This window comes from Anticarsia gemmatalis, chromosome 22 (genome assembly GCF_050436995.1).
Source record: "Anticarsia gemmatalis isolate Benzon Research Colony breed Stoneville strain chromosome 22, ilAntGemm2 primary, whole genome shotgun sequence".
NCBI lineage: Eukaryota > Metazoa > Arthropoda > Insecta > Lepidoptera > Erebidae > Anticarsia > Anticarsia gemmatalis.
The window spans coordinates 3,830,266-3,858,260 of NC_134766.1; the positions used below are offsets into that span (position 1 = coordinate 3,830,266).

Below are 27,995 nucleotides of genomic sequence, written 5' to 3' on the forward strand. Positions count from 1 at the left end.
GCTAAGATTTGGGCCTTATGAGAATACACCATCGGCGTTGCAAAGAACGTTAATAATTGTTATAATGTTTACGGTTTCTGCACATAAGAAAATCTATTTGATTAAAATCCAGCATTTTGTTGGCTGATGCTGGGGCTACATTAGCGAGCGAAGATTCGTATGGTGTTGGCGCGACAAAAACATCGTGTTCGGGTATGGGCGATGTTCTTGTCTACATTAAGGCGGGCGAAGATTCGTGTCGAGTTGACGCGATGCATCGTGCCTTGTGCTGTTCAGTTTGTGTTCTGAATTGATGTAGATGTAGCCACCTAAGCGAATATTGGCGCGACAAATCCCTTTGATTCGCGCCAGTTTACCGACAGCTCCTCGATACTACATCGTCTTCGCCCGAATACTACGCGATGACACGATGAACCCGGCCACATTCATCGCGTTAACACGAATATTCGCCATAGCCCGCTAATGTAGCCCCAGCATAACATATCGACCAACATAAGTCGAAATAGCTATGGGTAGAGGAACGAATGAACAAAAAGCTTCACAAATCATAGACAACCACTGTGGCGTCGTCCGAGCGGATATTGTTTATGATCGACATTTTCTAATCTTTTAGAAATTAGTCCTGTGTGCGTATAAATCTAACTAAATTTCGTCAAATTGGCCGATATTTTACAGGAATCTGTGTTTAACAGAAGCGCCTGTAAAATCTGTGCAAATACACGCAAGATAGTGACGCCCGAACGTTATGTGTACGCCAGTAAGGCAAAAGTTTTTTTCACGACCATTATAGCGGGAAATCTACGTTGTGACGCGCACAAATCGTGATTATTCGTCGCAAGCTCTGGCGAAGTGTCGTAACAGCCTTGTTATGTGGCCATATATATTTTGACAGTGGACTCGTGATAATTCTTGTTGTATTTGACAATGTCGGAGGAAATGGCGGTGTCTGATAACACAACTGGGGAGGAAGCTAAAGTGAGCAGCGATGAGACGGCAGTACCGGAGCCCGAAGATGCAGTGCCGGAGCTTCCGAGCGAACCCGCCGCACCTGAAGCTGAAGATTCTCCAGCTCCGCTTGCAGGTAAGTCAAAACTTTCACATAACCTAAGTGCCAACATCACGACATACTTTATAGTCATTCCGTATGTATTTTTTGCTTTTTGTTATCCTAGACTGCAGTTGCAACGTTAGTTGCAGTGAATTGAGGTCAATTTTCACAGTTTTGCTGTGCAATTTGACTTGTATAACATGATTGAGATTCTCATTTTGGAGTTTTGTAGACATAAGTCTGTTTAGCACACAAAGCGACACATATTTTGGTAGCAATTAGACAGTAATTATCAGATACCGTCTCTAATGTGTTTGTAATGCTGCAGCGAGCTGATTTCACTGTTACTCCGTTAGAGAGTGGTTGTCCGACAAAGATTGTTTGTTTGGAATGGTCGGTGATGATGTCATAGTGTTGCTCTATGTGATAAAGGGCACAACATGACCTGAATGACTTGTGTAAAGTTAATTTTCTCAAACAATTAGCGATTTTAAAGGAGTTGGACAAATATTTTATTTATTCCGACAACATTGGGATTGATTTCTATGAAAAAATGCTTTACTTTGACTTTTTTTTGGGACCTTATTTTAGTATCTTCATAACAATTACATTATATACATGGGGTTTTTACAGTTTTATGCTATTTTGATGTATTCTGCTTATTGGATTTTTGTATGTTTAACTCGGGTAGCAAGTACAACAAATAATCTAAATAATTTTCTTCCGTTCTTATATTACAAACATGTTAACTTTTGTTTGAATTTTTTTGTATGAATCTAGTTGGCTATGACAGACAACACTTTGATTAAAGCGAGCAATCTTATTATTATATTTATATAAAATACCAATGATTGCTTTGATTTCTGTAACTTTTTTAAAGGTTCATAGTATAAAAAGCTTCACTACCTTTGAATAAGGATTGCTCAAGTTAAAAACTGTAAAAAAAGGTTTTTTTTTTGCCATAACTTTATATATTGAAAAGTCGCTCAAATCGAGTTTGTTCTATCTCACCAAATAGTCAAATACATAATAATATAGAAGACTGCACCTGGTCGGAATATGATTTTATTAATATATACTTTATATTCCGCAAATACATATAAGGATAAAACAGACATTCTAGATAATTGACAAACATAATTAATAAATCACAATTTTGGTTAATTGTTTTGTTAGTAAATTAATTCATAACCTTACAATGTTGATGTAATTAAACTGGGTTTTTGGCTACTTGGTTAAACTCTTTTTAGCAAACTGATGCAATTTAAATTTATGCTCTTAACAATGTTGGTTCCTTAAACATATATTATCATCTGTGCTCGACATTATAAATATTTAAGACAGAACCAACTATTGTGGATATCTGAATCCAGTTGTTACCTTTGCAAGCAGTATATAGTTTATACTGTAAACTTCTCATATCCTGCAGATACCCTGTCTACATAATGTTGTGTATAAAATATTATTACTCAAATAAATAATGTGATTTGATTACTGCATTTCCATAATAACAATAAACTCTCAATCATTATGCATAGTCTTAAATAGTCCAGTAAGAATTACATAATTACTGTAGCTAGCTACCATTAATTGATGTAAAACATTACAGTTGATGTTTGAGGCGAATGTTTAGTGCAACTCATTTCGTAACTTCCATTGATTGCAGTCTTGATTTACCTTATTTTAGTGTTAGTTGTGCTATGGTTAAAGACATTACTTGCAGGCAGCTATTTATGTTATTGATTTGAGATATCTCATACAATCTACATCTACTTTACACAAATTTATTTATTTTTAAATTCTACAACCAAAGGAATGTCACATAATACATCATAATAATTGCTTTTCATATCATATCTGTTAAAGTAAAAGTGACAAACAGGATTACAGAATGATTGAAGATTTTGAAAAACAGTGTCATAGGGCTTACAAATAAATATACAATATTGTCCACTTGTCAACAGATTCTCCACCACCCGAGGTGGATCCAGAGGAACAAGGTGAACCGGCAGAGCCCATCCCCCCATTAACAGACTTAAGAGATGAACTTGACACTGACGAAGTGGACCTCCCGGCTGAAGGGATTAAACTAGAGCAGAAACCTGACATAACAGCAGAAATTGAAGAGGAATTACCAGAACAAAAGTATATTTGTTCAGAGAACGGAGACGATGACGATGACAAGAGAGGTATTAAGAGAAGAGCATCCGCTGCATTTAGTGATAATGGAGATGAAGAGTTCAAAGGTTTTGAAGAAGTTAAGGAGGAGATTAAAGCAGCAGATTATTGTAGGGTTTTGGGTGAGTAGACTTATTTATGTTCTGTTAACCATTATCAATAGAATGTTGTGTGTAGTTAGAACCGTGTGTTGATTTGTTTATACATGTGATTTTTTGAAATTATATTATTACTTTTGAAGTCACTGTTGTTGTCAGAATATACAGCAGTTGTTAAGACAACAGTAGTAGTTTAAACAACTTTGACTCAATACTCTTAATACAATTATTTGAATAAATTAAATCTAAATAAAATAGTATTCTGATCTTTAACAATATTTAATGGAAATGTGTATTTTGTGTGTAGAACGGCTAGAGGCAGAGGTGACAGCAGCCGCCAAGGCCTACGTACCAATTAGGACTGTGATGGCTACGCCACCTGCGCCTTCTAGGGCTTCGAAACGACCACGCAAGGATACCGGTGAGTTGATCACAATACTTTTACTTATTGATATTTAACTCTTTTATGATTTAAGGTGTTTGTTATTTCTTAAAAACAAAGAGGCTTTTCATAATCAATGCATAGAAAGCCTTTGCAAGTCCAAACTTAAAACATGTAGTTTTAAGTTTGCTTTAAGCAGGTCTTTATATTTTGCGAAACTACGTTGGTGCCAAACAATTTAAATTAGCAGCATAAGTATTTTAAAACAATGCTATATATTATTTTATTTTTATATTGTAGAGGGTTCCCGGCCATCATCAGCCATGTCTTCAAGATCTGACGGCGACGGATCCACAGATGTAAGTTATTCACACTCTTATTTATCTATACACATGATTTACATAGTATATCACGCAGACGCTTCGACAAAACTGAACATAATTCACAAACATGTATTCGTGGGTTTTAACACTTAGGCTCTTCGTACATGTCGCAGACAGTCTTACCAGAGTACAACAGCCAAGATCGTAAGGACAAGCGGTTTGCTTACCGTCTATAGCCTAGCGAGTCACTTAGCAAAGAAGCTTTGTGAGACGTCAGTTCAATAATTTTCGCTTTCGGCCGCTTACTGTCATTTAAATCTCAGTCACGACAGACAGACGTTAAGCAAACCACCTGTCTCTGAGACTCACTTAGAGACAAATTTAGTCGGGTATAGGGTATTTCGGTCGAGGTGTGTACGAAGGGTCTTATTCTTGCAACAATTAGCACTTAACCCGTTTTCTGCATGAACCCACTACACTGATTGTGTTTTGACTGTATATTTTAACAGCACGAATTTTACATGAGGTTACCTATCAGGGAGAAGTCTCAAGACACAATATCTTAGGATTTATTGCCACAGTCAACGTCTTGTACAAAGCTTTACACATACCTACTAACAGGGAGGGAACAAATTTGAACACAATCAAAAATACATACTATTGTTCACCAATCAGTGTCAATTTCATATACAGGTGTTGTTTTACCATACAAACCATATTTTTTTATATATTTTAATCAATAACTACAAATAGAACTAATTAGAACTACTATAATTATGAAAATAAAGTTCTAATTCAGTTAATATTTAGTAAAATTATGCTTTTAAGTTTTTTATTGTGCTAACATTTTGAATATTTTCTGATTTTTGACGTTTATTTTATTTTAAGTTGTATTATGTTGTAGTTTTTGATTAAAATAATGCTGTAGATATAATTCAATTGATCTACATGCATTTATCACATATCATTTTTCTCGTTCATAGCTGCAAGGCATTCGAGAAAACTCTGTTAAAAATAATATTAACAAAGTAAGTTGTTTACTAATATTATGTTTGTTGTGATATAATATTACTGCTTCGGTGGAAGAGAAATTGCCATGAAATATAACTTAAGGTGCTCCCACACCTGCTTACAAATATTTGTTGATATTTCAGGGACATTGTGTGGAAGCAGTATACAGAAATAAATTTAATAAAATATTCATCTAACAATTACACCTAAAAATATTTTAAATAGGATACAAAATAACATTAAATTTCTGTATTAAAACTGTTTTAGACGACATTTTTTTTTATTTTTAATTACTGGGAAGTAAACAGCTTAATACATTTTTGGTAAAAAAAGGGGTTGGGTTTTTTTTTATAAAATTAATATTTTTTCAGCGGTTATGCTTAAATTCGTTGATGTGGTAGCACCTTTTAGCCTAATTGTTCATATAACTAAATGGCAACATGAGCGAAGACTTAAATTTTGCAACTTTGGCCATAGAAAGACTATAAATTTTGTAAGATAAGCCTTTCTTGCACCAAAGACGCAAATATATTTTGAAGAATATTTAATACTGATGCACCGAATAACCAGTCTTGCTTAGAAACTAGTGACTAGGAATAGATCAACTAACCAATACAATAACCAATAGCAGTTAGCTCTCTAGAGTAAAAGGAACTAGCGATCCAAACTAAATTAAATTAGCAAGCTGTCTTGAAGCACATATGTTAAATATTTTTAGAGACTTATATTTTGATACATTATCACCACTCTTGTGCAGTCATGACTACTCATTACATACATAAAATCACGCCATTTACTCATAATGGTAGGCAGAGATCGAAGAACGTTTTATTAATGAGGTTTCTCATAAAATGTTTAGCATGTGTGTTTTACTAACATAATTAGTCATGTATAATAGTCCCAATTGCCACAGAATCAAGTACATATTTGACCCATTGTGTGACTAATATATGAAATATTAACAAATGAAAATGTAGTATAATAGATTACTAAGTATAAATTGTCTCCTATTCGGTGCATCACTATTTTAACGTGCATTGATATGACCCGTTTGAAGTTTTCAGAGCATATTTGACAAGCATTTTGTGCTGTCTGAGATTGAGTTTTGATATGAATTTACTATAAATTTCCACTTCTCTAGCTAAAGACTTTCATAATTGACTGCTACTAAATAAAAGTAAAGTAAGGTGAAATCTTGCGTGCCTATATATTTTTTAATACAAATCTTAAAGGCATAAGTCTTAATTTTTATGGTAGTCAAAGATGGTGGACCCAAGGTCTAACCCCCTCCCTCAATCGGGAGGAGACCCTTGCCCAGCAGTGGGACAGTAACATGTTTAAAAAATGTGTCTAAGTTCCAGTTTTAAGTTATAAATATTCTATTAAAGGTTTTAGACTTTATAGACGAGAGAATTTCAGTACAATTTCTGACAATATTCATGCTCTTTAGTATATTTGAAATTTGAACTCGGCTAAGTAAATTCATTTGAAAATTCACTCTCAGGCCAGTAATGTATAGGTTTCACACGTGTCATTGTTTTTCTCATTCATAGCTGGATGCGCCTTTTTTGCCACCAGTGAATACATTAAAAACTAGGAAAGTGAGTTGTGTTCCTAATTATTTTAATTAAACGGAATTACACTTGACTGCTTGGTACCTGAGTAATATATATACCATGTTTAAGAACTTATTAATCTGAATGTAAAGAAATAAAATAAGTTCCTTTAAATTTACACTTTTGAATCTATAAACACCTTGCTTATTCTGTAGAAAAAATATAAGCAATCGTTTCACTATATATTATTACACTGATCTTTAACAAGCATTTAAAAAAAAAGTTGGTATTTTTTTTATTTGATCATTTCTTTCTTGCCGAGTCCGAGTTGTAATTATTCAGGATAACAATAAACAAATGACATTTCACTTTCAGGATACTTAACTGAAATCTACTATATCCATCTACTATTCTTCTGATTACACATGGTCCCACTTAAAGTCAAACTTAAATCCAATATGTTCATAGTCACTGCAAAGATATGACTGAAAGTACTAAACAAAATTAATAGTTGGTTGCCAAAACCTACGATATTTGATTTGATTTCAGTATTTGAATTTTCGGGTACCAGGAACAATTTCAAAGGCCATACCTCAAGCCGATCCTTATAACCTTGTTCACATACTGGGCATTATCAATTAACCAAAAAAATAAATCAAATTAAGATTATATTGACAAAAAACTGCCATTAATAGGCAACATCAGATCTACCCAGATATATTCAGGCCTGGCTGAACAAGTAATTGGGATTAGCCATTATTAAATCCTTAAAATTAATGATCATTGTATCCAAATACAATGTTTGATATAATAAAATAATAACTTTGTTTAAGTCAAGTGTAATTCCGAAATGTGTTCGTGAAAATGCATGTTTATGTGTTTTGAATAAACAATCATAACAGAAATCTTTGAAATAATGCATGAATCTTGCCAAAAAAATTGAAGAATTTATTTCAGTTAGTTCATATTATTCTGCCATGAAAAGAAATCAAGGGTAGACATTTAAAATCAAAGCTTTGCCAAAATTGGCTTTTTATAGAAAAATAATCTAAAATTGCTTTTTTAATACTTTTTATTTCTTTAGTAAGGTCAACGAGATGAGATAAAGTATGCATAACTCGGTTTTCTAAATCTCTCTTAGCTTAAAGTACTGCAGGCAATTATGTGGCAAATTTCGACGTGCAATCGTTATAAATTCGAGTTATATACAGAGATATATCATGTGGTAACCAATACTAATTTGCTAACAAGATCAGTATACCTTTGATTTTTGCACACGCTATTTTGGCATTGCTTAATCATTGATAATGGTCGAAAAGGTCAAATATAAGATTCGATATTTTTTTATATAACAAAACAGAAATCTTAGTTTAATATTTCTCTGTACATACGATATCTGAGACTACTCTAGCTAAAGTGAACCAAGTTTAATTGCGAGAAAGAGACAGCGCTATACAAACAATAGCACTATCCCTTTCCCTCATTAAAACTTGGATCGCTTCGGCATGTCTACGGTCATTACTCTCGTTGGCCTTTCTAAGTAACCATTTATTTTTGAACAATTTGTTTCACCTATTTTTTGTCACTCAGCCGCGAGGCCCAAGACAAAAATCGTATGCCCGCAGGAAAGTGAGTGATAACACTACTAACGGTATAAATGTCAAGATGTTTGCATGTTTTGATGTTTAACTGTATAAACATAAACTATTTATATATTATATTTTATATTCTATATTATTTTACACGCAAATATATGTATTTATGTATATATTTATAGAAATATGGAGTTGAGTACATTTTATGAACTTGGAGGTTCTATGAATGTATCGTTTGATGTTTAGTTTTGTTATAACTAGATGGCGTTACCATCTGACACCTTGCTTACTACTAACTGCGGCGATCCCTTTCATTCTAACATTACAATATTTAATTCGCAACGATTTATATTTTTATCAGTTTCCAGTCATTCCCTTATCATTTTCATCATTCATACCTGCAAGGCTCTGAAGCGAATTCATTATAAAATATCATCATTTTATTGGCCGAATACTAAAATACTCAGTTTTTGTGAAGCAATCGAGAGAAGCAACAACTTAATTAATTAACCATTACTAACTTTTGTGATTATTATGCTTGTTGCTATTGGTTGAATTTTGGGCAATATATCCATGCATCATGTACTAACAAAGAATACATTTTATCATCAAATGTTGCCTACCAGGAACATTTAAAATTGTTGCTCTAAAAAAATGTATGAGTGTTTTAGTATCCGGTCATATATTTGCTTTATATAATATCAAATTATCCGCATGCATTTTGCATCTTGACTTTGTGTTATTTGCAAGCAACATGACTGTCACCCTGAAAATTAACCAAGGGCGAAATTGTCTAAGAGCTTATACGTACTGGCCAGAGATTTCCTATACTAGGAAAGGAGAGTTATTCCCAGTTGCTATTTGCCTTGACCCCCCCTTGCATGGGAAAACTGGGAATAATTTGTTGTATAAAAACAAGTGTTTTTTTGTATAAAAAAATAATAATAAGTTAGATTAAAGCTTGGCTATTCATCAGTGTAAGCTTTTAGACCAAACTCTCGTAGCACGATAACGCAAAAAATGCTAGGTCGGGGACGAAAAGCAAAATTTTTCGATTCCCAAAAATATTTATAGATTATTCATAATTCATTATTTTCGACAAACATTGTGCTCCGGGGGCAGTGGCTTGTGCCCTGGTTCTCCCTGCATGGTCGTGTTCTTTTCCAGCTCAGCGTCATTGGCAAAATGGGGGCAAAATTCTAAAACAACGCTGTGCTAGGCTGGTTTACCACCATAGATGTGCGAGGTGGCTAGGCAAAACGTAACGAAAAAGTCCACCATTTGTGATTACCGGCTATGCGATTTTAGGGAAATTGAGTAATGCATTTGGTGGGATTTTTCCTCGCTAGATGCCTAACTACCTAGCTCGTCGTGTTGGAAACACAGCCTTATTCTTGTATGAAACGCTCGCACGTACTTGGCGATGAGCGGAGGTTTGAAACGTATACATAGAGTGACTAGTACTCTACAGCCTACGACAAGAGTGGCTTATATTCAAGAGAGAAGATCAGCGGTGAAGTCAGCGCGTCCGGCAGCAGAGAGTCTCGTCGTTGCTAAGATTCGTGCTAGAAGCTCTACGTATACGTTGTCAACGTGCATTTGTACGCAACGCCCAACGTCAAGCTGTGCCGAGCCCTTGTTGATGTTTCTTGTTCATTGATGTGTAGTAGTTACTTAATACGATCCGGGAACCGTATCTTTATGACATATTTATTTATCTCGTATTTATTTATTGTTTATTATAGTTTGATTGTTTTCATACCCGATCGTATTATTTAAAGTGTGGTCATATTTAAACATCGTAAAATCTGTTAACAAAAGTTACAAGTTTGTAATTATTTTATTTGATTGATTATTAATGATTATTTTTTATTTGAATCATGGATTTTTATACGAAAAGCATCATCAGCAATAATAGTATCATTGGTTTTGACGTTTAGTTAACCATTTTTTACAGTCTCTGTCGTTTATAACAATAAATAAAACGACATTTTACACATCTTAATTTTTACACTTATTAAAATATGACCACACTTGTTTGAAACATTGCTCTGCGAACGTCCACAATCATTTTATACCCAATATTAACTATGGTGGCTCGATGTAGGCATCAGCGGCGGGGTACTCGCCCGCGGCGCGCGGCGGTCGGCGCGCCACCACGGAGATGTCGTCGCCGCTGCTGCGGGTGCCGCTGGAGCGCGGCTGGAAGCGCGAGCTCGTGTACCGCGCCGCGCTCGACGCGCACTCCCGGAGAAACGCTGACATATACTACTACACGCCGCAGGGCAAAAAACTGCGATCTACCAGAGAGGTAAATATTTACGACATCTATCCATACTAATATTATAAATGCGAAAGTAACTCTGTCTGTCTGTCTGTCTGTCTGCTACTCAATCACGCCTAAACTACTGAACCAATTTGCATGAAATTTGGTATGGAGATATTTTGATGCCCGAGAAAGGACATGGGCTATATATCATCACGCTACGACCAAAAGGAGCAGAGTACCAGTAAAAAATGTTACAAAAACGGGGAAAAAATTCGCCCATTCGCTCTTATTGGACGCAAGCGAAGTTGCGCGGGTCAGCTAGTAGTCCATAAATAATATCGCTAATACTACTATAGGACCTCTGTCACTAACAGGCCTACTAATCTGATACGTTTCCCAGAGTATACTAGACTTCCATTAAGCTGCTCCTATGGGATCCTCACCCTTTTTTAATCGCGGCTTAACTCTCGTTGAATTCTCAGAAACACTTTACTTTATCTCTGTCTCTTAGTATGCAAGCTCAGTAATTCCTTACTGGCGTATATTTCATAAAATGAACTATATTTTTATTCCAGGTCGCAGAACATCTAGCAGGAACCGGACTGACAGTAGAAAACTTTTCATTCTTCAAAGAACCATTAGGGGTCGACGACCCAGAAAAAGAAATTATAAGGTAATTATTTCTCTGTAAGCGTTCTCTATAACTTACATTTTAATAAAAGACAACCATTTTTAAACAATAACAGTATATTATGTGAAGTAATGTGTATGTCTTTCAACAGAGACGCAAAACTCATCCGTCGTGTGGAGTCCCCCATAGCGGCGACGACCCCCGCGGCGCCGCTGGAGGGCAAGCGCACGCCCAAGCCCAAGGCGCCCAAGGGAGCCAGCCCCGAGCCCGCGCCCGCCCAGGCCGCCGCCGCTGTCAAATCACCTCCTGCTAAAATTAAGGTCAGTAGTGTTATAATAATACTATTGGAATTATTTTTAATGAGATTCTTTGGTCCGGTTTTTGGTTCCTGCCAGTATCTTAAGAAATTAGCCTTTATGTCGTGTAAATGAATGTCTTTTAGACGACCAGAGTAGCTATAATATAATATCAAAGCATTAAATTTTGGTATGTTTGACATGCAACATTACTATTATCTGCTGTTTAAACAACTTATTACACAGTATAATCCAACTGTTGAGGTAAATGCAAGCTATACTTTCTAAGTAAAAGTCTCAAACCATTCAGGGCTTTACGAATAAACTTAGACGTAATTAATAGTGTTTTGTAACTACTAAAAATGAAAAACATTATTCCATTCAAGCAGGTAAAATCGGTGGGGTCCCGTCTGAGCAGCAGCACACCAGCGCCGGCGCCGTCACCGACTCCGACCCCGCCCGCCGCCGCTCCCGCCAAACAACAACAACAGCCGCAGAAGAAAGCCCCCGCGCCGACAGCACCCGCGACACCCGACAACAACAACACCGCCGCATGGAAGAAACCGAGGTACCGCATTATGTACAATTACACAGACCTACAGCAAATACTCTCACTCGGGTTTGACTAGCGACCTCTCATTGCTGATTACGGGTATATAAAAAAAAAAAACAAATTGTCTAACACGACTGCGTGATCAAAGAACTTAGAAATGGAGTCGCAATAAGTCCGTACAAGTATGTCACGCAGTCGGAGGCTTTCATGTCCATTTTATTTTTAATGTAAATACTCCTTGCACGGGGCCTCCGACTGCCTGACACGCTTGTAAGGACTTATTGTGACTCCATTTTTTATTTTTATTTTTTAAGTGATTTTTTTACGTAGTCGTGTTGTTTTTTGAATGATTTGTTTTTTTTTTAATTTGTATCCTTTTAGGGACAACGTGCCTTTTTATTTTAGTGCTGACGGTACCTCATTAGCTAGAGTCGATTTTATTCGCGATTTGGCGGTTGTAAAGTACATACGTATTTTGTATGCATTTTTTTATTTTTAGGATCCATCTAATGGCGTTTAGATGGTATAGATGTTAGTTAATGTCGTATGATGGCGCTGTTGAATACGTAATTGATTGGTATACAAATATAAAATAATACTGTTTCAATGAGAAATCAATTTAAAATTGAGTTTGTCTATTATTCTTTCTATTAAAGTTACTAATGAAATTCGAAACGAAAGGTTGCCATTGTAAATGGGGCCCAGTTGGATAATTAATTCTATTGATTTGTTTATTCTCTATCATTGAGCCAACTACATAATATTCAGGTGCCTGAAATGTCAAAACCTGAAGGTTTGCCATACATATTTACTAAGATTATATAATGTTCATAATAAGCTGTGAAATAAAACGTAAACTGTCAGCTAACTAGCGCCACCTACGACAAACTTTGAACATCACAAAGTCGTTATAATTGGGTTATATCCAATCGTGCATTATTTCTACTTATGAAGATATATTATTTTCATAAAATTACATTAGGAGTAGTTTAATTGCGTACTTTGTTCAAAACACTGTTATTTTTGGCCGTATTATACTTGTTCGATAGGATAAGATTATTTTTATAATCAAGCATTTATCACCTAGAATAGTAGATGTACATTTTAAACTAGAAAGTAAATGTAAGGTTATATCTATACTAATATTATAAAGCTGAAGAGTTTGTTTGAACGCGCTAATCTCGGGAACTACTGGTCCAATTTGAAAAATTATTTCAGTGTTAGATAGCCCATTTATCGAGAAAGGCTATAGGCTTTATATCATCACGCTACGACCAATAGTAGCAGAGTACCAGTGAAAAATGTTACAAAAACGGGAAAAAATATGATTCTCTTATGTGACGCAAGCGAAGTTGCGCGGGTCAGCTAGTTATCACTATATAAACGTATTACATATTATAAAATATTGTCCCTCGCAGCGCCTGTTGCGATATAGTCAAAATCTACGATCGGGATTTCATGCACTTTTCACTAAACGAGTGATTCTCGAAGAAGTGTTACTGTATAATTTGTTTAGATTAACACATACATATTACAGTAACATTCAGTAGTATTTTTATATATACATTTGACTTTCAATCATATATTTTTGAAATTGATTGAAAGCGAGAAATCTCTGAATAACTAATGAAAACTTACACACCGTTTATTAATAAGTCAGTTTAGGAGAGTTTCACAGTTGATGATAAAGTGTTAGATAGCCTATCTGCTACATACAGTAATTGTATGAAAACAACTGACTAAATTTCATCTGATAAGCTATCTTATAGTTATTCGAAAGTGGTGAAAATATAGTGAGATTTAGTGCCATAAAATAACAGTGTTTTGAAAATCTTATGTTTTTGTTGCAACTGAAAAACGTTTTTAATTTTTAACTAGAGTTAATTGAAATTCGGTTTTTTGTACCGGATCGTATGATTTTGTCCATAACTAGTATTCCTATTTGACTACGCTTATGTCGGTAGATGTTTCGTTCGAACTGTTCCAAGTCTGATGGTCATAATGTTTAGTTTAAGATTAGTTATAATAAAGTTGATTGTTCCTTTCTCAACGAGTGTTTTCTTGTGTTTGACACCTAGTGTCTTAGGTGTAGCTACGTTAAATTATGCCGTCCCTACTTTTAGAAGTAGCAAATTATCGACCCCTATCTTAAGATGAGACCATATTTTTATTAGAAATAACTATGCATTGGACATTATGCAAAGTGCGTGCACGTATTGCGTATACGAACGCATGCACGCAACATGTACACATGTCAGGTCTTTGTATCGTATAGTAGCTATATTACAATCATTTAATCGGCTTCTTTCGTTTCGATTGACCAAAAAATATAGGTCTGTGTAGTATTACAAAGAGCAAAATAAAATTTGCGATAAACACAGAATAAGATAGATTTAAATTAAAAAGTGTAGCGAAATAATAGACATTTATATTCGTAATCAGCAAACAATCCCTAAAACTAAATTTTATTCAGAGGAAAGAGCACTTACAAATTGTGCAGGTCTGTGTTCTAAAAGGCAGTTTTTCAGTCAATACTATATTGACGTTAAAACTGCCTGAAGACTTTCGTACACCTTGAAGACTAAACGCCAAATAGACCTAAAGTAAAGCATATTTTTTAATAAAAGTCTAAACAAGTTTAGTTTATTTTAAGTTAACAATTCAATGTTTATTTCGAAGTCTATTTTTCTTAGAGTGATCAAGGTGTACGAAAGCATTTATACTAAAGAACCATTACTATATTTGAACTTATTTTCACGTCAATCATTGTCGACAAGAACTGGACACATACCCGTCTCTTTTACATTTATTGACAAGTAATATTAGATAGAGCGAGATATATTCACTTGTTATTTTATTGCACTCGATATCACCGCGATCTCTCGCTTTTTCCTATTACTTGTTATGAAGTAAAAAGGAAGTAAACATTTTGAGCATTGCTGTTTTTCGCAATGATCTAATTGCGAAAGTTAGTCGGAGAAATCTTTCTACAGTTATTAAATTTTGATGGCTTGTCCAGTTTTTGCAGGCAATAAATATTATAGGTACAAAATTTTTAAATAAATAACGGTTATATTACGCACGGTTCACGTTTGATACATTCCCAAAAAAATAACTATTTTTTTATTATTTATTTATTGTGTTTTAAAACTTCGATAGCTGATCGCTTCCGATCAGTGTTCTAAGTTTGTGTGATGTTTGTTACGTGGTATAATACTATACTTGGAAAGAGTTTTGGAGAGCTTTATTTGTCCAAATTATGAGATATAGCCGTCTTTGTCTTTTTGGGGATTTAAGACAAAGATAGAATAACAGTTATCTTACGTATTCTTCACATAATTGGCTTGACTAAAAAATAATTCGGGGTGATGAAGTTAAGAATAAAGTGAGTACATTCAATTATTATTTTGAAAAGCAATTAAATTATATTTTATCTATACACGCGTTTGTGCAAGTTGACGTTGCGCAAATCTGTTTTTGCGCAAGTTTACATTGCGCAAATCTGTTTTTGCGCAATTGAATGTAACATGTTACGAAGTTAGGGTTTGATATAGTATAGTATTATGCCACGTGTGTGGGTACCTCGCGTGGTGGTACTGAGTAGTGGCGAGTGTAGTGCGTGTGGCGCCAGGCCGCCGCCCCCGCCGCCGCCGCCGCTCGTCAGCCGCCCGCCCGACGTCGAGCACGCGCCGGACCCGCAAGTCAGTACCATACATACTTCATATATTTTTATCTCTAGTATTCAAAGTCAGAGGTCTGCCTCAATTCAAGAATAAAAAAAATATTTTCGTTAGAACAATAAGCTTAATAAAATATGCGCCTCTGATAAGGACATGTCTCTTCTCGTAATGTGGGAGAAGTTAGATCTTTACTCAGCTATGCTCTGGCCAAATGCAATTTTGAGTGATTTTGCACGTCGTCAAGAATTGTTAAGGTATGCACATCGCACATGCCTTATGCGCTTGTTAGAAATGAGAACGAACAATTTCATTTGAAGCAACTGCAGTAGACCTGCTTTCAAAACCAATAGTAAAACTACTATTTTGTAGATGTAGACATGCTTGAAAATTGTTCTGAATTGTAGTTTTATGTTAATAAAATCATACAAATATGCATGCAAATAAAAACATTGTAAAAACATTCGAATCCATAGCCTGTCTATAAAACCATACTGGGCAAAATTCTACGATGAAACTGATGGATATAAAGATGTAAAAATATATTTTATATTTCTGTTCTGAAGTAGTTCATGAGAATTTCAGATATACTTAAAGTGCGGTCAAATAACAAATATATGATCTGCCAAAAAAAATCTGTAGAATGAGCATTTGAACAGTAAAATTACAATTTGGTTTGCGAAGGAATGAATATGTACTAGAATATACCACCTAGCCTAGTCCACGAAGGTCCCGATTACGAATTGAGCGAACTAATTAATTTTGAATTTGAACTACGAATCCGTCAATCGCTTTGACGGATAACTGTCATTGACTACATTTTATTTTTCTAGCTATTCATATCGCCAGTCGCTTACAATATACTGGCACGATAATACCTCAGCTAAAGGACCGTATCTTTAAGTACACAGTCTAAAAAACTATCAGAGAATAGTTAGCCAAAAGACCGAAGTTTTGACGCCACAGTGTAAAAACTATCAGAAAGAAGATAGCCAAAAGACCGCGTCTTTGACGCCACAGTGTAAAAACAAAGAGTTGTTAGCCAAAAGACCGCGTCTTTAAGACCACAGTGTAAAAAAACTATCAGATAGGTAATGCGTTTGAGCGTTAGGAGTAGTTGCGACGTTGTTTGTATATTACAGAGCAGTGACGACGACAACGCGGGGTGCTTCGTGGCGCAGTCGCCCCGGCAGCTGGTGCAGCCGTGCTCTATGACCTGCGGGCGAGGTGTCCCTTCTCTGTCGTGTGCGGCCTGCCTGTGTCTTTATCACCCGGCGTGTGCGGGCTATTTGCATACTACGCCGCCTGATCCGTTTTTGTGCAAGGTGTGTGTTTAATTATATTGAAGTTAGCTTTTTGACGTCAAAGGCAATCAAAGTACCCTTTTATTCATAAAAATATATGAAGTTATGAAAGGCTTAGAAAGTGTTTTGTTTCTTTTACTCTTTAGCGAAATCATATTATAGTAGCTTTTTAAGTATTTTAAAATAGTTTTATAGTGTGTTTATGAATAAGAGGGTTAGTCATTAAAAGTAAAAAAAAAACGAGTAAGGACTCAATGTATGAAAATTTATAGAAACAATAATCTGCTGGATTGAAATCTCACTTGTCTTGTTACTGCAGTTATTTTGTCGACACATTTACCGAATAAACTATAACTAGCTCAATTTTATTAAGATCGTAAAATCTAACATACATAACTTTTTGATTTTGCTCAATCACAACGAAATAATCATTGAAATTAGATTTCATAATTTTCTTTTACTATAAATATTTTCGTTTTATTCATACAGAACTGCCGCAAATCGACATCACCACCACTAGACCCGCCTCCCCTCACCCACAAGTCCGGTGTGTGCGGTACAAACATACCCGTGCCGGTCCCAGTGCCCGTGCCCGTGCCCGTCGTGGCGCCCGTGCCGCGGCGCGTGCCCGTACCCGTGCCCGTGCCCGTACCCGCTAAAGTACCCAGGGATAAACGTGTTATGTTAAGAATGAAGGTAATTAATTGCAATATGATTGATAAAGATGTTTGTGTGTCGTTGCTACGTAGTGCCACGCGATAGTTTTAGCTGATAAATAATGATTTTGTATGCAGTAATTTTGCTTTCGGTAGGTTCTCAAAATGATTTTGTATGACTGATAAGGTAAACTAGACCTCTTCCTACAAGCAAATGTCTAGCCACAATATAATTTGTAACTAAATTGTGTCCTTGACAACGGCTAAAATAGTAATTTTTATCTCTATAAAGTCATAACTGATCCGGTTGAAATTTAATGATTATTATTGTGTTTGATACATCAGCAGTCGACAAGTCAAACAATAGACTAAAACAAATACTTCTATAGGTGGCAGGTGGAACACCAGACGGCGAACGAGTATGGGCGGTATCTGACCAATCACAAGCGCAACAATCCAACCAGGCGGGGCCTCAGCAGAAGGCCGCGCCCCCTTCCGCCCCGCCCCCTCAGGCTATCGGCCGAGCTCGAGGACCCCGGCCGACCTTGCCGCAGTCTCTAGCGGTGCTGAACGGGCGACGGTTCATCATCGTGCCTCGCTCCATGGTGCACGCACAGCCACAGTCAGTTGTATCGTATTGTTCACTCTTATATACTTTATGTTAGAATACAAGCGCGCTGTCTCTGTATACTACTACAAATCACGATGTGTTGGGTGCAAATCCTTAGTCAAACAACGTTTTTGTAAACCAGCGCCTGATAAGAAAATTACAGCTTCGTTAAAAAAACGCTTCAATCCTTACATCGAAAGAGAATTCTAATTATAACTAAGTAGTTTAAATCGTCCTTTCTATAGTGACTGAACATTTTGTGCTGTAAAAGTTTCATATAGTTTCTATCGTAGCATATATGTATCGTAGGTTCGAATCCTTCACTATGTGATCCACAGGTAGATCCCGACTGCTTTATTTAAAAAAGAAGTATTGATACAAAATTTGGAACTATTTTCTATAATCTCAAAATAATATGATTTCTTTATCAGCTCTCTTACAGTTTGTCTTTTATATATTAACAAATATTTATTTGTATTACAGATAGCACCGGTGTAAAGAACAAGGAGCGAAACACATCACTACAATAACGCATGTTATCACAATTATTTATAACAAACTTTAGTTTATCTACTTAGTTTTAAACAATATATCACAATATGCTGAAGCACCCTTTAATATAAACAATATGACTACAAGGCTGATAGATATTCAGCTAAAAAGTTAAATATGTAGTACTCGTAACTAGCGGTCCTGTATGACAAGATGTATAAATGTGAATGAGGCAAGGGAAGCTTGTAAGGATTGTAGTAAGTGATCTTTGCCTACTCGAATGGGAATAAAGGCGTGGTTTTATGAATGTACATGTATAAAACTTGAAAGGATTTGATTAAAGTATAGAATTGCTTTTAATTGCGACTCAAGGTATAGCTGCTCCCTCATATTCGGGAAGAGACCCTTGCCCAGCAGTAGGACAGTAATGAGTTCAAATATTGAATTGCTTGACGCAAATTCTGTTAAAAGTCTAAAGCCAGGTTTCATCTCTGCTGAAATTCTGACAGTCGTTTTCATACATTTGCTGTCACTTTATTTAGCAAATAGGTTATCTAATACTAAAATGTGGAACTAGCCGTAATAACATATAAAATCACACCGAGCGATTCGATCGCTGTATGAAAGATACGTGTATGCATGTATACGTTACACATGCGAACACTTGCATGTACATATTACGTGCAAGTAAAGAGCTTACAAGTAATAATTGAAGAATATACTAGAAGGAGCTTCGCGATGATAAAATTCCTTATATTTGAAAAATAAATCTTATTTATCTTTCGTCTCTAGATTACTACTGAAATACAGTCTGAAAATAATGTAGTTTGTTTCATAAATACAATACTTTTTTTTAACAGTACAATGGTCGCACAAAACACAAGTTGCCTTACAAAAGTTCCATAACTCATACATTTATAACGAAAAACAGTTTAAAATATACAAAAGGACTTTCTAATTATTATAAATATTTGCACTAAGCATTTAAATTAGATAGGGGTGCTTATTATTCGTTAGATGCAGTGTTCGAATTATTCGTGTTAAATTAGACTGAAAACTGTTATCTAATATTGAACGGGAATTCGCGTATCGGTTTTTTGGTAGTCCATACTTACTAATATTATAAATGCAAGTCTGTTGGGCTTTAACGCTTTTAAGACTAAAACGTTGTATCGATTTTGATGAAATTTGTGGTACAGATTTCAAGAACAGGAGTCGAACATAACCCACTTTGATTTCTGTAAAAAAATCAAATCCGAAATGATGAAACTTTACACAACTTTTAGTTGTGTGGGTAAACTAGATCATTAGTCGTTGCATACCTCGGCTTTCTTGAGGTTTCGGCAAGGTATCAGTGTGCCGAACCGTTAACAATATCCATGTAAGTAGCTATTAATTCCCGTATAATATTAGATAAAAGTTGTAAAGCAAAAGTTTTAAAGTTATGATAAACTAAAAAGATTCGAAAATTCTGCTATGTGATGTATAGAAATTAAATTCGCAAAGTGTTTGGTAAAACCCGTGTTACGATTTGGATTTTATTGAGTCAGGACTGTTTGTATATAAAAAAATTATTTTTATTCGAAAACTACTAAAACGATCTTGATGAAATGCGAAAAACTTGACTTTTTGTACGACTCTTAGACCTGTCTCAGTGATTTTTAGCAAAGTTTCATTTGTTATTTTGGGCACAGCCTACTGGCTAATATCACAAATTATTTCTAGCAATAGCAAAAAAGTCCAACAGCTATGTACTTCTAGGCCCTAGGACCCTTTAGCAAACATCACAAAATATCATAATTAACTAGCCAGTTAGCACGGCTCCGCCCGTAATAATAATATTTAAAGACAATGTTAATTCATTGTACTATGCCACTGGCTCAATAGAATTCAAATCGGAAATGTATATGAATAACTCACCTTTGGCTTAAAATTGTAAGTCTGAACTAACTAGAAATAAAAATGTACATAATTCAAAATTGTTACGTCTTTGTAAGGCTAAATACTGTTCTTGAATGTTAACAAATTGAATGAGTTACTGTTCTTCCATCTTTTCACGTTGATTGTTCCTAAAAACTTTTTGTAATACGCAAATGTTAATTTAGTACAGTGTGTGAATTTATTTATGTTTTCTTTGTAATAATACAGCTATAAGAATTATTGTCTTAATATTTAAAAAATTCATACTTAAATATACTGAATAGAATAAACCTTAAAACGAGCTGATATTGTAGGTTTCAATGTAATGAAATATAGTAAAATCAATTGTAGTTTTAAATTGCATATGAATTTAATAAAATACATAGTTAAGAACTAATGCTACGAAATGGTTATACCAATAATTCTTATAGCTGTGTTACAGTCAAATATTGTATGTATACTATTTCTTCTTTATTTTTCTCTATGTTAAAGTTTTGCCATGTAACCCATATACCAGTGACAAAATAATTGTAACAAATATTTTACACGCCTTGCCCTCTCGTTTTATTCACTCATATAATTTTAACACTATCCGTATATAAGGGAATGTATCAAACGAAAACAGTGCAACAATAAACGTATTTAACGCGTCCCACGTTTTGATTTGACGGTACACGATTTTTTTTCTATCAAAAGGTATGTAATTTGAATAATAATAGAGATATAAGTGAGAAAAGATGAAGAGGTGTTTTATGTAGTGTGTGTTAGTACATCGTGTGTGTGTTGTAGCGAGGGCCGGGCGCGCGGGCGCGTGGCCAACGGCGCCGCGTCGCCGCCCGCCACCAGCATGTCGCCGCGGCGCCGCGGCCGAGCGCGACCCGACGACACCGACCACTTCACCGCCTTCTACAACAAGGCGCAGGAGAACAACTACAACGTTGTCGTACAGGTACTACTCACAAACAATACAATTAATATTATAACTAGCTTTTACTTCGTCCGCCACCTGAATTTTCCCATGGGAATGCGTCATTTTCCCGGGGTAAAAAGTAGTCTGTCTTTTCTTGGTTATCAAAATATCTCGGGTATCAAATTAGTTCAGTAGTTTAGGCGTGGTTGAGTAGCAGTCAGAGTTACTTTCGCATTTATAATATTATAGTATGGATTATGTTGTTAACGGTATTTTGTATAGTAGATGAATACGGATGTATTGTATTTGTTGCAGATATTCCAGTACTTGGGCATGCGTGACTTAGCACACTGCGCACGAGTGTGTAGATTGTGGCGACAGCTCGCCGCCACGCCCGCCCTCTGGAGACACGTGCGGATGAAGAACTCACACGTAAGTCACTCGACACTCGACCGTATACTTCGACTATGTTTTTGAAACATTATGTGATGCACGTTTCTCTCCTACAGGTGAGCGACTGGGGCGGACTATGCACTGCGTTGAAGCGACACGGCACCAAACGGTTGGACTTGCGCAAAATGTTGTTGCCACAGAACGACACTGTGTTCTGGGATCAGTTCGCCGAACACATTTCCCGAGTGGACACGCTCGAGCGTATCGAGATGTGTCGCTGTCCCGCCCGCGCCGTCGAGGCAGTGTGCTACGGCCTGCCAGGGCTGCGGGCCCTGTCCGCGCTCGCCATCCGGGACGCCCAGCTGAACCCCGTGCCGCTGGGCGCCCTGCCGTTGCTGCACGAGCTGCGGCTCAAGTCCATGGCGGGGCTGTCGCTGACGGACGACCTGCGCCACCTGGCCACGCTGACGCGCCTGCAGCACCTGTCGCTGACGTCCATCAAGGAGCTGGGCATCTGTCTGTGCGACGTGATCGGCTCGCTGCCCGCGCTGGAGTCGCTGGAGCTGGGCGAGTGCACGTTCCGCGCCGAGTTCGCGGGCGTGCTGTCGCGCCTGGCCCGCCTGCGGCGCGTGCGCCTGGAGCGCGGCACGCCGCACTGCGCCGCGCCCGACATCCTGCGCGCGCTGGCCACGCTGCCGCTGCTCACGCGCCTGGAGCTCGTCAACATCGACGTCAAGCCGGGCTTCGACGACGCGCTGGCCGCCTGCACCAACGTGCAGCGCCTGCTCATCATCCCCACCTACGTGTCGCAGTCGGCCACCACCAACCGCCAGGTGCTGAGCGGCGTGCTGCGGCTCAAGGACTCGCTCACGCACCTCATGTGGGGCGTCACCATCGAGCTGCTGCGCGTCACCGAGCTGTTCATCGACCAGTGCGAGCAGGCCGGCGAGGCCAAGCGCCGGGACGTGGGCGAGTGCATCCCCGTGCTGAAGCCGGTGCCGGGCTGCCGCCTGCCCGACGAGCCCGCGCACGTGGCGGGCCCGCCGCAGGTGGAGATCCTGCCGCTGCCCACGCTGCAGCGCCTGCTGTCGGCGCAGCTGCCCGGCACCAAGCTCAAGCTGCTGCGCATCCCCTTCCATGCCACGTGGCGCCAGTCGCTGGCGGACTTCCAGTAGCCCGCGGAGCCGCGCCCCGCGCCGCCCGCGACCCGCGCGCGCCCCCCGCCCCGCCCGCTGCTCGTCGTGCTGCTGCCGCCGGGCCGCGCCGCGCGCAGAACTGACGTGTCCGGTGTACATAATGCATAGCACATACTACAACGTGACCCACACTAACCGATGAAACGAAGCAATAAAATAGTTCCACTCGTAACGAATATCTCATATTAGTTCAGTCCATTGTTATCTGCTAGTGTCTTTATCCCTATCCGTGTAACGTAGTGGTAAAATAGCAAACCTTATATCTATACAGTGAGAATGTTGTATATTTATCTGAACATTATAACTCTACTCACTTAACACAGCACTAAGAAGTCTCGTCAATAATTATTAATGCTCATATTATCTGTAGTAACTTCAATATAGATACTATGTATTGAAGCGTGATAGACGCTAGGTGTCGGGGCGTATTCGCCACTTACAAGGCTACGATCTATAATAACTTATGCTGTACATACTTATAAATAACGTCATCATTGACTAATTGATCGTCCAAATAAATATCAGTTATACAAAGAAGAAAAAGTTCCGCAGTAACTACCTCGCTTCTCAGAAATAACTTAACTACCGATGTCGTTAAAAAAGAAGAACATTCTTCTGATAGATATTTGACCACAGTGACCATTGTCATTGAAACCCTACACCTGCGCAAGAGTGTCATATCCATAGTGACTAAAGTGAATGCACAACACAAATAGTATTCCGTCACTGTTATATTTTAAAACGGTAGACTGTCATGGCCGTCGACTAATCTAGCTAAGTTATCATAGATAGTATGTCCACTCTGATCCACATACCAATAAGCACATCAAAATATATATTTCGTTGCTATATACAATAGTTATAGCTGATTATATAATATACTTTTATATCATAACGAGGTTGATTGTATTTATTTACCGTTCGATGTCGTATTGAAATAAAATGGTACATATTGTGCTAAGAGTATAGATATTTTTGCGAACAATACCGACCGGATAGATAATGCGTTGTATGCATTCATGTAGTTCTATCGAGTTATTAATAAGCAGTTATATTTGTTTAATTGAATCAAATTATTCTGCTCTTAATTTCATATTGTGTTAGCGCCAATGAGATTGTAATTTTGATTATATTGGAGTTTCATTGGCTGACATCGGCTTTAAAAATGTATTAGCCGGTGATATTATAAATGTTTTGAATTCCTAGCCGTCATAGGAGTAAACAGGGGTATAATTATTAAAATAACTCGATAGAACTTAACATATTGTGTTGCCAAGTACATAACGGAATGATACCACGGTGTGTCCTTAAGTTGCAATATAAGGGGGAACCTGCAAGCGGCGCGACGGTGTTTATATATTTTTTGGAACATACAGATATATTTTTGTATTAATTAAAATATGGCATGTCATTAAATTACCATGTACCAAACACACTTAAAACACCAAACAGTTGATCGTGAAACAATTGTTGATGTAAATTAATTAAATGAAGTACTAAAGTATATTATCATTCAAAGTTTTATAACGTGCATAGAATTATAAAGAATGTTTTTATAGATGTAAGGACTTGTAAATATTTTATAAGATAGTTTAGTGATCAGTGCCTACGATTATACGATTTCTGTTTATACAGAGCTGTAGTCGCTGTAAAGCGTGTATGATTATTTAATCTCGTTTACATGGTTCCTATATGTAATACTGTCTACTTATTTATTGCACATTCATTGATTTTGGGATTGACTCGTGTTATTTTGGGGTAAATTGTACTAAATTTTATTGCTTGACTAGTTTATTATTCTTTTATTTATTGCTTCGGTAGCCTAGTGAGATTCAAAGAGAGTCGTGTTAGAACATTCTCAGTCTTGATGTTGCAAATTTGGTAGGTAACAAGCACTTTAAAAATGTGCTTTGTTTGCATCCCTGTCTAGCCGTTTGTGAAAATTAAAGATAATATTACGATAGGATAAAAAATAGGATACTAATTGGGGACATATTGCGGGAATTTTAAATTAATTAATGTCTATTGAATGTGAAATGAGTGAAATATATCCTGAATCTATTAAGAATAAAGACTGAATCAGTAAATAAGGCTATGTTTAAGAATTATTGTAAATTATATTATTGCAAGTGTTTGGGACAAAATATTATCAGTCTTATTCTGTAATATGGACTTGGACGGTATTACATGTGGCAGCCATCTTACATGCACTGTTTGAACACAGATTAAATTATCAACTCTTTAAAAAAAACGCGCCAAAATTCGAGTTGTAATTTCGTCTATAGACAAACAGCTTTTTTTCTTTATTATAAATATTATACTTACTAAATAATTAGTAGTTAAAATTATGTGGCAATGTTTGAATATATTATTTTTTTAGACTTGTATATTTGAAGTACAAGGGTATGTGTATAGGTGGCGCCTCGGTCGTACATTATTTTAATAAGCAGGGTTTTTGAGAGAATAACGGCCGGTTTTGTAAATTAATATATTTAGAAGAAACAGAAAGGACATCTTTCTTTTGGATTGATACTAGAAAACGGGCTTCAAGTATATTCTTTTATTGTAAGTGTGACATAAATAATATCAAATGGTGTAACCGTGAAAGCTGTATGATTGCTTGGGTATTGTAAGGTCGCCTGTAACAGGTGAAAATTATTATCAAAACATTGCTATTTTAATATCCAGACCCACTTAACAAGGGCTCCCAAGTTCACCACTTAAAACAATCTATAGACAATTCTCTGAAACGCAAATAAGTATGTAAAATTGGGGTCAAACTTAAATCATTACTAAATATATATACATTAAAGGCCTTCTTCCAATAGGGGGAGATCAGAGAATAATAATTATTGATACTTTATAAATAAGAAATGTAAGTGCAATATATGAACAAATCTGGGTTTTAAAGTAGCAATGACTTCTAGACCTAAGTACTTTTAATTTGACCGAGGCGATGTGTGAATGAGCGCTCACTCGGCTATGGGAACACCGCGCGGGCTATGACATCTTATTATAACATTATTTGCGGGACACATTATAATTGTTAGGTCGGAGAAAAAGTCTTTTCGCATTATAGTATGTATGAACTTGTAATAAAATTTCTTTGGCTTCAAGAATCACAAATGAGTACACGGTTCATTAGGTTTCTTTCAGTGAGCTTGTGAGGTACCCAAATATCGAGCTTTTTTGTGTAGAGGAAATATTTTATTACAAGTTCACACATACTATAATGCGAAAAGACTTTTTCCCCGACCTAATACAACAGCTGAGACTAACCAAAATTCACGATCTCAGTTTAAAATAATTTGCTGAAAATTATTATCTAACTTAACTTTCGTTTTCTCTCATTGTACCTTTGTTTTTTGACTTTGGAGCAATTCGAATGGGCTTTTACTTCATCAAATGTATGTCTAATATTTGGTCCAATATGTTCGCACCATTTTAGATGGACTACTGTATCAAAATGTTTGTCAAATGATTTGGTCCAATGTTTGGAGCATTTTGGATGGGCATTCTACTTCATCAAATGTATGTCAAATGATTTGGTCCAATATATTTGCATTGTAGTATAAACTGTTGTAGTGAATTAAATAAATATGTATTCATACTCCGTGTTTTTACTTAGAGCTAGTATGTAATGATTTAGCTTAATTGATGCCATTGTTATCGCATTGTCGAATTTGTTACAGTTGAAAATATGGATTAATTGACATGACATTTTAGCTGGCGTAGGTTTTTACAAACATTCATAGTCCTTTTTCTGTAGTCACCATAAGTTGGTCTGCTAGAATCTAATATCGTAAACAATATATCGATCGAGATGCCTTAAATTTACTAAAAATACTTAAGATAATTACTCCTTTTTATATAATAAGACAAGTTTTTATCCTAGCCGACATTAAAATTCGTGATTTTTAACTAATCTCTAGAACATTCGAATTGCTCCGAAGTTATATACAATTTAGCCCCATGACTTTTATATAAAAGCATAGCTTTTTAGTATAATTTATACTTGTGACGTGTACTGTGCATAATCTTTGACGTAATTGTGGAGACGCAGGTAGTCGCGCACGTATCAAACTAGCTTTCTGCCCTCGACTTTGTCCGCATGGGATTTCACCTCAGGGAAAATTTCCAGAAATCCTCTCTTAGTGTTTCACTACACGTACTAAGAAGTCTTAAAACCAAATGTCAACTTTTACACTCAGTAGTTTCGGCTGTGCGTTGTCCATCCAGTCAGTCAGTAACGGAAGAGATATAATAATATGTTGATTGATTAGGGCGCCTGCTATCTTTGTTTGTCTGATTATAGAAACAAGTACTAAATATTAAACTTAGACAATCTGTGCGGATGACGGAGACGTAGCAAGAGCGTTAATCCATAGAAAATTGATTAGTAACATAACTGATTAAAGTGATTTAATAAGAGGAAAATTGCAGAAGTTTTCAATAAATTATTGTACAACAAATCGCGCGACTCTTTCAACGATTAAAGCTACGCATCCATTGTAGATATCGGAGCGTTCGGATCGTAAGGATTTGTTGCTTTAATTTCTGTGCACGCAGTTACATACAAATTACAAGGTAACGAATCCTTACGGTCCATACTCTTCGATGAACGTGTAACATCGTCGTCTCCACAATTACACTCTCATTTTTCTTACATTTCTTGTAGTGTTATATTTTGGCGGTTTTAATAATGTATAAATTGTACATTGCTCATTAAAATTGGTTCATATGTCTGTACGTGTGCGGTACAGACGATATAAAGATGTCTACATGTAATGTTGAAGGTGACAGATCTATTATAATTAGGATAATATAGTTTTAATGAATACGTTAGTAATGGGCGACTTGTGAATAAATGGTTGCCGATATAATCGATTTGTTTTAT

At 36.5% G+C, this 27,995-nt stretch overlaps 1 protein-coding gene across 2 annotated transcripts; it reads left to right on the forward strand.

Moving 5' to 3' along the window:
• The first annotated feature begins 554 nt into the window (after window positions 1–554).
• LOC142982895 (uncharacterized) lies at window positions 555–27,981 on the forward strand. 2 transcript variants are annotated; one of them, XM_076129619.1, is made up of 11 exons: window positions 555–1,081; window positions 3,013–3,348; window positions 3,632–3,745; window positions 4,007–4,065; window positions 10,299–10,502; window positions 11,036–11,133; window positions 11,243–11,411; window positions 11,774–11,955; window positions 21,389–21,548; window positions 21,825–21,941; window positions 22,019–27,981. In XM_076129619.1, exons 1-11 carry the CDS (start codon window positions 925–927, stop codon window positions 23,075–23,077), a joined length of 2,655 nt encoding a protein of 884 aa, XP_075985734.1. In that variant the 5' UTR covers window positions 555–924; the 3' UTR covers window positions 23,078–27,981. The 2 variants fall into 2 exon arrangements, with proteins under 2 accessions (XP_075985734.1, XP_075985735.1); XM_076129620.1 differs by having other exon boundaries at window positions 11,777–11,955.
• Window positions 27,982–27,995: the final 14 nt, after the last annotated feature.